Source organism: Apis dorsata, unplaced genomic scaffold (assembly GCF_000469605.1).
Source record: "Apis dorsata unplaced genomic scaffold, Apis dorsata 1.3 scaffold_1177, whole genome shotgun sequence".
Classification (NCBI taxonomy): Eukaryota; Metazoa; Arthropoda; class Insecta; order Hymenoptera; family Apidae; genus Apis; species Apis dorsata.
This window is the reverse complement of record NW_006264274.1, coordinates 40,766-54,210: the sequence shown is the minus strand read 5'-3', so window position 1 is coordinate 54,210 and position 13,445 is coordinate 40,766. Positions and strand designations below refer to the sequence as shown.

The window sequence follows — 13,445 nt, the reverse complement described above, 5'->3', positions numbered from 1 at the left end:
ATTTTGAATGCTAAATATCGATACCGATCGAATTACCTAAAAATGAATTCAAGATCCAACTTATTATATCTGAAATTAAAACTAAATACAATACAAACTTAAATAAGTTATCTAAAAGCAAGATAGGGACAGTTCGTTTATTACATCATATTAATTTATAGTTTATATATTATTTTCAAGTTATTCAATCCTATTTTATTTATTATAAAATATTTGTTATAAATATATAAATTTTGAAGTTGTAATAATGAATTGAAATTTTTTTTAATGTTATTTTTCTTTATATTTTTGACATAATAAAAGAACTGTCTATTGTCATAAGTATACAAATACATTTGAGAGTTGATTCCAAAAAGTACTTCTCGCAAATGAACACTAAGTTAACAATGATTTTCTAAAAATAAAATTAATATCAGATATTAAAAATTATTATTAGATAGTTATTTTTAACACTTGCAAAAAATACTTTAAAAAAACTCTTAAGAATTTTATTTTCAAATGTATTTATATCATAAGATTTATGAAAGCTATTTTCATAAAATTAATTAATCTAAATTATTTACAAATGGTGTCATCAATATGAATTTCGGTAAATTTCAAGATATAAATTACGTACGTAATAATTCATTTGTATTTTTTATACAGAAAGTAATACAAATTATAATTACTTTGATAATTTTAATACGTGGATACGTGGATATGTTTCAAGTGATATTAAAAAAAAATTTCATTAAAAGAATCTTTACAAAATATAAAATATTTTTTTAAATTTTTGTAATATAAAGTTTTTACTTGTTATTTATTAATCATACTAGAATTTATTACTATTTAAACAGGAAATTTGTTCAATAACTTAAAAAAAAAAAAAACAAATATTTAATATTTTACTTAGCATCATAAATACAATATTCTATTTTATAAATAATTTTATAAATATTATTTAATATTTATTATTTTAAAATTAGATTTTAAATCTTGTTTAATTTAATTTTTAGCAAATGTTATGTTTTCATTGAAATCATTTCCACGTATTCTTCAATCTACAAATAATGCTCAACGTTATTTACCATTTCTTCAAATTATTTAATCTCAATTTGGCACTCATTTCCTTTCATTATCACTGTCCTCTTCTGTACTATATCTAAGTGCAGAATAAACATATTCTTGATTTGAATTTTCATTTTCGTCTTCCAATATTTCTTGCTGAATTAATATTTGATCTCCATTGGCTACCATCAGAACAGCTCCTTCCAGATCATCTAATTGCATGTTTTCCTCTCTGTCTTCGATTTCTTCATTTTCTTCCTCTTCTTCTGTTTCTTCAATTTCTTCATTTCCTTCATGCCCTTCTGATTCTTCAATTTCTTCATTTTCTTCATGCCCTTCTGATTCTTCAATTTCTTCATTTCTTTCATTGTCTTCCATTTCTTCAATATCTCCAATTTCTTCATTCTCTACTATTTCTTCAATATCATTTCTTTCATTCTCTTCTATTTCTTCAATATCACCATTTTCTTCTATTTGTTCACTATTCTCGTTTTTTTCAATGTCTCTATTCTCTTCAGTTTCTTCTATCTCTTCATTTAATTCAATATCATCGTTTTCTTCAATCTCTTCATTATTTTCATTTTCTTCTTCATTTTCTTCAGTAGAATTTTCATCAAATTCATTTTTTGTATCTTCAAAATCTTCATCACTACGATTTATAAATGTTTCAGATTCAAGTTCTAAAGATTTATTTTTAGATAAATGTTTTTCATATAAATTCATAGAATTTGGAGAACATCGATTTTGAATCTCTGATAAATTGCACATTTCTATTCCTTTACCAGTTAAAGGCACTATAGAACCTAGTTTATGACCTATTGATTGTTCTATAGATATATTTTCAGAAATTAAAGGCATTATTGGACTTAGAACTGGAGGTTCATCATCATCTGATAAACTTGCATGACCTTTCTCTGTATCTAAAACAATTATAAAACATTTGATTATTTTTTTTAATTTAAGAAAAATCAGTGAAAATTATTTTTTAAATTAAAATAAATTAATTATATATTTTCAATAATTTTCAATCAATTATTTCACCTATGTTTTTAGCTTCTTGAATATGTTCTAAAGTATAATCTTGTAAATTTTTTCCATCAATTTCCAAATTATCTAGTTCTTCTGAATCTTCGCTTTCTGAATTGTAAGTAATTTCTCCAGTTGCTCTAGATTCATCCTCCGATTCATTTTCTTCTTCAGCTTCAGTACTACTATCACTTTCGGATTCTTCTATATCTGCTTCTTCTTCTGCTTCGGATTCATAATCTCCTTCTTCTACTTCTTCAATCATCGCATCATCCGTTATTACACTTCCCTTTTGATAAACAAAAATTAATTTAAAAACTTTTAATATTTTAATCAACTTATCGATTTTTCATTTCGCAAATCGAATTATTTACAAAAAAAAAAAAATTTGGTATTACATTATTAATTCTCTCTCTCTATATATACGTTCTGATAACATATATAATTTATAAATTCTTTTTATCATATTTTTATATATGTATAATAATGTTTATTTATTAATAATGTATATAATTATATGTTAAATATAATATATTTAAAAATAAAAGACTTCATTGTCTATTTATATAAACAAATTTTTAAATAAACAATGAAGTCTATCTTTAAATACATTTAGTTACATAAATAAAATTTTCTATTGTGACAACTATATTTTAATCTTAATATATGATTTTAATTTATACAAAATAAAAAATTTATTAACTTAATATATTTAAAGATTAAGGATTTCTTATTTTTTATTTAAAGTTTATTTAGAAAATATATAACTAATAAAAAAAGACGATTGCATACTAACATATATATTGTCACAGATATATGTTTATATATAGATTGAATTTAATAATATGCAACATTGATTTTAAAGAAATATAGACTAAGACTAAAACCAATGTATTCATACATTTATAATTTTTTTTTCGATTTTTATAATTATTTTGAAAACAGAAATTAATATCGTATTGTAATTGTTTTTAACTTCTGGAAATAAATATATTATTTATAATTTTTTTAATTACTTACTTCTGTTTTCTCATTGTTTTTCAATTGTTCTTCTTCTGTTTTTCCAGTACATATATTTGGATGTGTAGCTTCATTAGTAATATTTTTTCGACATTTTGAACACCAAGTGCTAGTACCCGCATGACCAATATGAATACTTGTATGTAATAACAATTTACTCCGTGCATTATGATATCTATCAAATATAAAAAATTTATTCATTATAATATTATATATAAAATATTATATATTATATATAAAAGAAAAAAAATAAAATACAATACCTGCCACAAATTTTACATGTAAAATTGTTTCCTTCAGTTGAAAGAATTGCTTCATGTGCAGCTTTCAAATGTTCTGCCAAATCATCATAGTCTTTGCAAAGTTTCAAGCATACTCCACAAGTGACTGCTGCTTCTGCACGATGGAAACGAATTAGATGTTGCCATAAATGTTTTTTCGCTGGCCATTGTTTTCCACACACTTCACAAGCACATTCTGTATTTGTTGATTCATCATAAACTTTTCTAGAATCTTTTCTTGAACATTTTATTGAAGACTTTGTCCTAAAATTATAACTATTTATAAATTTAGATGTACATTTTCCGAATATCAAATGCTTAATATTACTCGAATGAAAATAAAATTGTCAAAATTTAAAATTCCATAATTCTATCAAAGAATTAATGCACATAAAAGAAAAACTTGAACTCTTTATTTATCTTCTAAACTAATTTTCTTTTGATTGATATCCAATAATTTTAAAAAATGTTGAATAATTTTTCATTTTATTTTTGTTAATTCAAGGAATTATATTGAATTATATTGAAAAATATACATTAAAAAAAATTTTAATTCTTTTGTATTTTTTTAATATTCACCTTTGAGAAAGTGGCATAAGATTTGGAAGAGGTTTTTGACCACAAAGCTGAAGATTTATATCTTCAAAGAGATTAAAATCAGGAATATTTAAATTTGATGTAGATTCTTCTTTTTTAATTTCATTATTATTTTTTAAATGCTCTTGATTACTTAATATATTTCTTGAAGTTAATAATTCTTCCTATAAAAGAAATATTTAATTATAAAATTAAATCAAATTAAATTTTTATTTAAAAATGTTACTTACTTCCTTTTGTATATTTCTTTTACAAGTTGCAATATGATTCCAATATAATGTTTTTGTACAAAATTGTTTCCTACAGCTTTTACAAAAGAAATTCATTTTTCCACGCATTTTTCTTTGTTCATCTTGTTTTAATTTTTTAAACATTCTTTCTGGATCTGTATTATGCATATTTCGATAATGTTTCGAAAGACCATCACTATTTACAAACATTTCTGGACACATTTCACAATCATAAGTATCAGTTAAGGATCTTCTTCTTTTTGAATCATTGGAATCCTCATCACATATATCTACATCGTATTCTAAATCTTCTGGTTCTTCTTTAATTATTATATCAGGAGACTATATATATAAATAATAATTAATTTTATACTCAATTATGTTTAATACTTTATACTTAATTTTATATTCATTTTAATAAAATGAAATATAATTAACATTTAACATTATATATATAAGATATGATATTAAATTTTATAATTATTATTTTATTATTAACTTACTTCTATTTCAAAATCTTCATTTTTTGAGCCAATATCTAATCTGTGTTCAAATGCAGCAAGTTGATCTTTGGGAATATTATGTATTCTTTCATAATGATCTCTAATTGTTGAATCTTCAGTAAAAACAGCTAAACATTGTTTACAAGTCCTAAATACTTTTCCATGACATTTTTTAGTATGATCAAAGGCTTTCCACTTTGAAGCATATTGTTTTCCACAAACTTGGCATGTATTAGGCCTTGAAAGAACACTGGAATGAACTTCTTCTACATGATTTTTAAGTTCTTTTGGATCTTTCATCGGAATTAAGCATACTCCACAAGATACACCAATTTCATTACGATGAAGGGATAATACATGCATTTTTAATTTTAATTTATTTTCAACAGTATCACCACAAAAATCACATACATTGGGACTAGTATGATATCTATATAATAATGAAATAAAAAAAGTTAATCACAATGAATTATATTTGTATTTCTTAAGAAAAATATAAATAATAATAAATATAAATAAAAATAATAAATAAAAATTAAATAATAATTATTTATTTAAATTACCTGTGATCTTTTCTATGAGTTTCTAAATCTTCTTTTGTTCTAAATAATTTTCTACAAGATCCAAAATTGCAAGTTAAATCTGGATGATCCATATGTTTCACCCTATTATGTGTCATAATTCCTAATTTTGAGGTAATTGTTTCATTGCAAAGATGACATGTGTATGTACTATGATGATTTTCAATATGTTTTTGTAAACTAGCACGATCTTTAAATATTCTTTCACAAGCCCTACATCTCGTTAACAATGCACCTGGATCTTTTCTATAATTTTGACATCCCTTCATGTGTCTACGTAAAAGATACCGTTTATGAAATCCTTTATTACATTTTTCACAATAATGTAAACTAACTTCTTCAGTTTTAAATTGTCTACTATCTTTTCCATCTTTCCTAGAATCAGGTTCATATCTATGAATTTTTGAGATATGTGCTGCTAAATGATCTTTTGAAGCACTAGTTTTCAAACAATAAGGACAAGTTACATCTTCATGACCTTTGTGGACTCTATTTACATGTTTCCATAAATGTGATGTTCTTCCATAACATTTATTACAAAGATCACAAGGGAAAAGTCCATGAATAATTCGTCTATGATTACATAACTTCTCTAAATTAGTAAATTTTAAATCTGCACAAAGTTCACAACTTAAATCAGTTTCTCTTATTCGTCCGTCTACTTTATTTTCACTACTATTTTCTATTCCATTATCACAATTTTCTTCAAAACCGTGAATTTTTCTATGTCTAGACATTTTAGATTTATTTGAATATGGTCTACCACAAATGTCACAACTAAAATCACCATTTGTTAGTGGCCAATGTTTTGATCTTACATGAGTGCTTAATTGTAAAACATTGGGAAACACTTTTAAACAGACACCACAAATTAATGGAACAGTATCTGAATGAACGCCCATAACATGTTTCCAATAATCAACTCTACTACCCCAAAGTTTACCACAAATTTCACAAGTATTTGGGGATGAGCCTTGAATTACATGATGTTGAATGTGTTCATTTCTAAGAGATTTTGTAGCAAAAATTTTACCACAATCCTCACGATCACATTTTATTGCTGATTCATTGTTATGTGAAGAGCTAACATGTAACCAACGTTCCCATTTACTAGGATGTGAACTTCCACAAAGTTCACAAACAAAAAAGAGATGGTATTGAGCTCTATTTCCACTGCTATTTAAATTTGATGAATTTAAAGGATCCCCTGTGGGTACTAGTTGTTCTGACTGTAAAATAAAAAATTTATTCAATACAAATTTTTTGGAGAAAAATAAAAAGAAATTTTTTTTCTCAATTTTATTTAATAATTTAATAATTTAATAATGATTGATATTCTTACTCTATGTGCATTTCTTTGATGTCGTATCAAATGATCTTCATTAGGAAATGATTTATAACAAATGTAACAATCTACTTTATCTCCATCTTCTTCATAATCTAGCATTTGTTCTGTAGTTTCATTACCATTAATATTTTCTCCATAATAATTACTATTCAATTGAACAAAAGTTGCAGGATCATAATTTGAATCCATATTATGTATAGACACATGTGCAATTAATTTTTTTCTGGAATCATGCTGTCTACCACAAATAGTACAACTATATCTATCAAAGTAGAAAAATAGAAAAAGTTATAGATTTGTCATTATTATTAAATATTATTTATATAATTTGGAAGAAAATACCTTCTTTGTTCAGAAAGTAACAATTTTGAACCACCATGATACATATTAACATGATTTAAGAGTTGTGTATTGTCTGAACAAATTTTTAAGCAAACACCACATGCAAATGCTGCAAATTCTTTGTGAGTAGCACGGATATGAAGCCAAAGAGATGCACGATCATTAAAATCGCGAGTACAAATTTCACAAACAAATACAGTTTCAATTTCAATGAGATTTTCATGTCCACTCTCATGATCTTCTTCATTTTCTGCATTCATCTAAAATTGAAAATAAAACAGAGTAAAATTAAAATATAATAATAATAATAATAAGATAAAATAATTTTATCTTCTTGATATAAAAAAAGAGAATTATATTTTATATTCTATAAAACATACCTCTGGAGAAAACGGAAATTCAGAAGAGATCTTGCCCTCATATGAATCAAAATCCATAGATTCATTCCAATTTTGTAAAACAATTTTCTTTAGACATTTATCACTTTCTATTATAGGATATGGATCAACACCATGCAAAGTTTGAATATGTCTACTTAAAGAAGACTTAAGGACAAAATCTTTTTTACATAAAATACAAACAAATGGCTTATCAGCATCATGAATTGCTTCATGTTCTTTTAAATCCTCAATTGAAGTAAAATACTGAGGACAAGATTCACAATACCATTTTTTATTTTGAATATTAATGTGCTCTATTAAAAAAAAGAAAAAATAATTTTTAGAATTAAATATTATTTAATTCTAAATTTAAATTTTATTTTATACAATTTTTTACTTTGTATACAAACCAAACAATTAGAAATATATAAAAAATATATAATAAATTACCTATTTTTGGTAACTTTTTTGGTTTGCTATTTGTTGTAAATTTGTCTTCAAAATCTCGCTTAAGACTATCTCCTTTCGTTAATGCTTGTTTTAAAATAGTTAATTGAGGATTTTTCGCTAATTTAGCTTCTGCATTTCTAAATAATGAAATAATTTTAACATTTAAATAACAATTTTAAATAATAAAACTATAAAATGTTCATCAATAATAAAATTAATCCTACCTATAATCTTTCCTATCATCATCACTTCCGATACTTGAAGCTTCAGAACTATCCATAACTTTATTATCTGTAATCCCGATTTTTCCTGAAAAATCTAATCTTTGTCCTTCAGAACAAATTCTGCCATGAAGATTTAATTCCATAGCATCCATACATATCTTTCCACAAGCATTACATTGATATCTATTTTCTGAACGATAAACATTGTTTACTGGAATTTCTGTAGATGCTGGAAGACCAGCATGACGTGATTTTATATGTTCTTCTAAATTTGTTCGAGTAGAGTAGATCCGTGAACAATAACCACATGTCACTGCAGGATGACCTCTAATACAGAAATTATTATATAATTGTTATATATTATTATATAATATTTAATTATATTGTTATATAATTATTATTATTATATATCATATATTTTTTTACTTATGTATATCATATATTTTCTATTTATTTATCTATTTACTTATCTATTATTATCTATTATTTATTTTTCTATTTACTATTAAAATTGTTAATTATTAATTATTTGTTAATTATTTGTTTTATATAATTATAAAATGAAAACATTAGAATTAAAGTGCATACCTATGAGTTGTTGAAACATGACCCCAACGATGTTTTGCGGTGGAGTATGATTTATGACAAAGATCACACTGATAAGGTCTTTTATAAGATGTATGGTCATCTGTAAGAACTTTTTCACCAATCACATCACCGGCACCAACATGAATGCGTGCATGTAAAGACAAATGACCTTTTGAACTAAATGCTTTACTGCACAAGGAACAAACATAAACTTCATGTTGCTGAGATGTATGCTGTAATAATGTTAATCATTAAATTATATTAATAATATTTAAATTTTATTTTCAATTAAATTCAATTATAATATACCTCTGGTAAGTTATTGGAAATTTCTTGATGTCTTAATTCTGATTCATCAGGTTCTTCTGTAACTATTGAAGTCATTTCCAAAAAATCACTCGGATTTGTTTCCATATCCATTTCATATTCTATCGAATGACGATCTTCAGAATCATCTACTATTGTTGCTTAAATAAAGAAAAAATTAAAAATAGAATATTTTTCTTTGATTAAAAAAAATTATTAAAAAAAATTTTAACAAAATTTTTTTAATAAATTAAATACCTTCATCTGTACCACTGTTATCAACAATTTCTTCAGTGTCATGATCAGCCTCACCATCAGAATTTAATCTAGGAGGTGTGCCTAAAGCAGCATTTGGATTTACAATAGGAGCTTCTGGAATCAACACTGGTATAGTTTTTCTTCCTTTAAAGAATTCTAAGTCATTAAAACATGTTAAAGTTGTAACATCTTCATTCTAAACAATAAAAAAAGAAATTCTTTAAATATTAAAACTTAAAGAAAAGTAATAAATTATTAATATGAATAAATTTTAATTTTACCGATTCTAAAGGTGACAAACATCTTTCTAATAAAGCCACTGCATTAACACATGCTGTTCTAAAATCATAGAAATTTTCCAAATTGTACATACACCGATAACAAAGACATTTTGGTAATCGATCATCTTCTGTAATCTGAAATTAAATATTTAATATTAATTTTCTAATAATTTCCAATATAAAATTAATATATGCTTATATATAGAGAAAAAATATATTTAATTATTTCTTAATTTAAATATATTAAAATATTTATTATGAGTTAAAAAAAAATTAAAAATAATATAATAAAATTTTAAAATATGTTGAATTATATTATTAAGAAAATTAAGAAGAATTAAAATTATATAAATAAATGGATAGACATATTAAATAGAATATTAAATATTCAAGTATATAATATATCAGATAATATGTAATATATATATAAAATATCAGATATATTATATTAACAAATTAAGTTTAAAATAGATAAAACAATATGAATTTTATTAAAATAGTATGGGATCTAAGATATCTTAAAATATTATATATCAAATAAAAAAATATAAAAATTATATATTAAAAAATTATAAATAATTAATATTTTAGAAAATAAAAAACATTAATCATATAAATATTATTTTTATGCATATTATTTTATGCAAAAATATCAATTTTCCTAATAATAAAATACATGATTATAAAAGAAAATTAATTTATGTTAGCATAATCAGTCATTTTGCAAGTATTTATTATTTTGAATCCATAAAGTGATTATTCATGACACTTCTTTCAAGTTTTTCAAAATCATTTGAATCGACTTTTTTTTTAAATATATCATTGCTCAAATCTATGAAAAGATAATTTTTTGATAATACAGACAGGAATCTATTTTTTATATTTATTTCTTTTTATAATTTTTACTTAACTTTTAAAAAAAAATATAATATATTAACAATTACCAATATTTTTTTTAATATAAGACATAATTTTCTTATATCTTTGTAATTACGAACATAGGTTAATTTTTTAATTTTTAATTTTTTACACAAAACAGCAATTATTGCAAAAAATTTTTATAATCTTGCAATATCTTCATTATAATAATCGATAATAAATCGATTGATGTATTATATATCATATTTAATATTCTGAAACTATTTTAAAAATATTTTTAAAATAAATATTAAAATATCAAAATAATTAAAATATTATTAATTATTAATTAAAATATTTAAATATATTTTTTAAGAAAAAATATATAATAAAATATATATTGAAATAAATTTAAAAATTTAATTAAATATTTGAAAGAATTAATAAAATAAAAAGTAATAGAAACGAAATGTAGATTTAATTATCAAATTAATTTTTAAAATCGAAAATATAAAAAATAAAAAATAGTATTTTATTAATTAATTGTATGTTATTAAAAATATTTAAAAAAACATTTAGAGAAAAGATATTAACAGAAAAAAATAAAAGAAAATATTTCTATATAAATAAATCGAAGACTAAATTGAATTGGCCTAAGTTTTTTATTGTGAATGTAAAATATTTTAGAAATATAAAATTGACACAAAATAAAAAGCACATAAGAAATGTATCTCGTAGATGAACAAATACCAACCTTAAATGGCAAACAAGCTTGTATCTTGTCAACGAGCTGTCTGTTTTTGCCTTCTTGACCGAAGATGTCCATTTTGACGGCGTCGTAGGATGCGCAAAGTCTGCAGAGTTCTTGGTAGCGTTCCCTGGACTCCATCGTCAGCGTGGCCACGAAGAAGATCACAATACTGGCCCGAGGATAATCCGGATTTCCTCGTGATAGTGTAGAAAAAGGCTCTTCTGGCCCGGACTCGGCCTTCTTCTTCTTCCTTGGATCACATCCTTTGGAGCGGGGATCCGCGGCTCGCTGCGACACCGCACGGCTTCCGTTTACGGGCTACTTCCTGGCGATTTTCAAGACAGTTAAGGCCCCGGGCGCCGCCATCTTGTACACAGACACTTGTTCCATCAGTTCTGACGAGCACGACCTCCTCCATGTCGCTAGATCTCTTATACTTCAACAGATATATCCAGTGATTTTTCAATACTTTAGAAACCTCGAATTGTATTTTGGGTTTATATAAAGTCCAGTTCATATTGAATTGATTTCTATAACTTCATTGCAACTTTTCAATATATATTATAATTGATGAACAATGTGATTGGTTCATAATTATCTAGTTAGTAATATTTCTCTTCTATTAATGAATTATTTTTTAGATTTATTATAATATTAAATTTATTAGATTTTGTCTTTTATATTAATAAATTACAATAATTATTCTAAAACTATTAAATTAAATAGCATGGTATGCTTTTTTACTAATCGATATACGATTTTATTTGGAAATATAAAATCTTAATCAATAGACATTTCTATTTTTTTATTGTATAGTCTATCAAATAATTAATCAAATTTACATTTTTTTTATAATTTCTTGTCAAACTTATTCAATATTGTAAATATATTACTTATATGCATGATCAATGTATAAGAATCTATATTTCAAATTCAAATAACGATAATAAAAAAATTATTTGTGGAAAAAGATAATTCAAAATAGTGAATAAATGCATCACGTGATATATAATATGAGCAATTATATACAAGTGAGGTTATATATTTGTTTGTGAATAATTTTTGAATAATTATTAATAATGATATAATGTATGTTGTATAAAATAATTGCAAAAGATGATAAAATTTTGATATAAATTCTATTAAATTGAAAAGTTTTGCACTAAAAAAAAATATTTAAAATATTTAAAATATTTTAAATTAAATATTTTATTTCGAATTTTCGCATGAGAAATAAATTTATCAATATTTTATTTTGCAATTAATAATCAATTAATAATCATAATAAATAATTTTTGTAGATATCTATATATTTTTATAATCTCTTTTAAAATAAAGTAAGAATTAATTATAAATTGAATATATTAGCATTTCAATTGGTTGTATTTCCAAAAACCTGTTACGTCAATAATTTAGCTGAAATTTTGCAAATAATTTTTTATTTTATATAAAAAAAAATATTTGCAAAAAAGATTTTTAATAACTCAAAAGTTAAAACTTGAAATTTTGTAAAAAATATTTTATTATTATAAAATCAGTCTTTGCATTGTCAATACAATAAAATAAAATAGACGAAATAAAAATAAATCAATTATTTTACTGAACTTTCAAAATAAACTAGATATAAATATGTCAATCGTGTAATGTATTTTTATGATTCAAATTCCTGATATTTTAGATTCTAATCCTATTATCATATAGTCACAGTTTGTTACCAATAGAATGCAGAATTAGATTGACTCAATGAAATTCTGAACATTTATTCAATTCTGGCGAGAATTACAAATACTATAGCAAATCAAATAAATGACATATGATAAATTAAATAATAATAATTTATAAAACAATCAATATCTAAATTTGACAATAGCAGCAAGAAAAAGAGATCCAACTTAGTGAAATTTCTTGAATTTTTTAACAATAATCACTGTTGATTAACTTAATATTAATATAATTATTATATATAATATATAATAAATAACTTATGTTTCTAAAGGAAAATTAATTAATTTTTAATTTTTATATTGTTTAAGATTAATTTTTTTTTATTAATTATTTAAAAAAAAATAAAAATTAAAAGCTTTTACTTTTCTCTTTTAATTAAGGAATTAAAAAAAAATATAATATATTAATTATATTATAATAATAATAAATTAAAAATTATATTCCTTTTTCTTTTATTTTTTTTTTTTTTAATTTTATTTAAAAGAAATATTTTTAAAAAAATATAGATTTTCAATTCGTATGAAATTTAAAGGAATAGAAAAAGAATAAATTCAATTGTCTCCTTTCTTCCAATTCCTTTAAATTTCACATTAATCAAAAACATATGCTTTTGGAACTATAGTCCAAATTAATCTTTAATTATTTGTTT

General features: G+C 22.9%; 1 protein-coding gene across 3 annotated transcripts; it reads right to left on the bottom strand.

The window, feature by feature from the left end:
- Positions 1 to 995: 995 nt before the first annotated feature.
- Positions 996 to 11,593, bottom strand: LOC102677138 (zinc finger protein 91-like). Of its 3 annotated transcripts, none has more exons than XM_031514759.1 (19): positions 11,075 to 11,593; positions 9,463 to 9,597; positions 9,182 to 9,377; positions 8,927 to 9,084; positions 8,618 to 8,850; positions 8,030 to 8,356; positions 7,806 to 7,942; positions 7,356 to 7,669; positions 6,976 to 7,235; positions 6,628 to 6,895; positions 5,268 to 6,514; positions 4,705 to 5,134; positions 4,202 to 4,543; positions 3,954 to 4,135; positions 3,357 to 3,638; positions 3,094 to 3,268; positions 2,089 to 2,362; positions 1,407 to 1,967; positions 996 to 1,370 (listed from the first exon to the last, which is right to left on the bottom strand). In XM_031514759.1, the coding sequence occupies exons 1-19, from the start codon at positions 11,207 to 11,209 to the stop codon at positions 1,102 to 1,104; spliced, it is 5,925 nt and encodes a 1,974-aa protein (XP_031370619.1). In that variant the 5' UTR covers positions 11,210 to 11,593; the 3' UTR covers positions 996 to 1,101. The 3 variants fall into 3 exon arrangements, with proteins under 3 accessions (XP_031370619.1, XP_031370620.1, XP_006624966.1); XM_031514760.1 differs by having other exon boundaries at positions 1,476 to 1,967; XM_006624903.2 differs by having other exon boundaries at positions 996 to 1,967.
- Between the last annotated feature and the right edge of the window lie 1,852 nt (positions 11,594 to 13,445).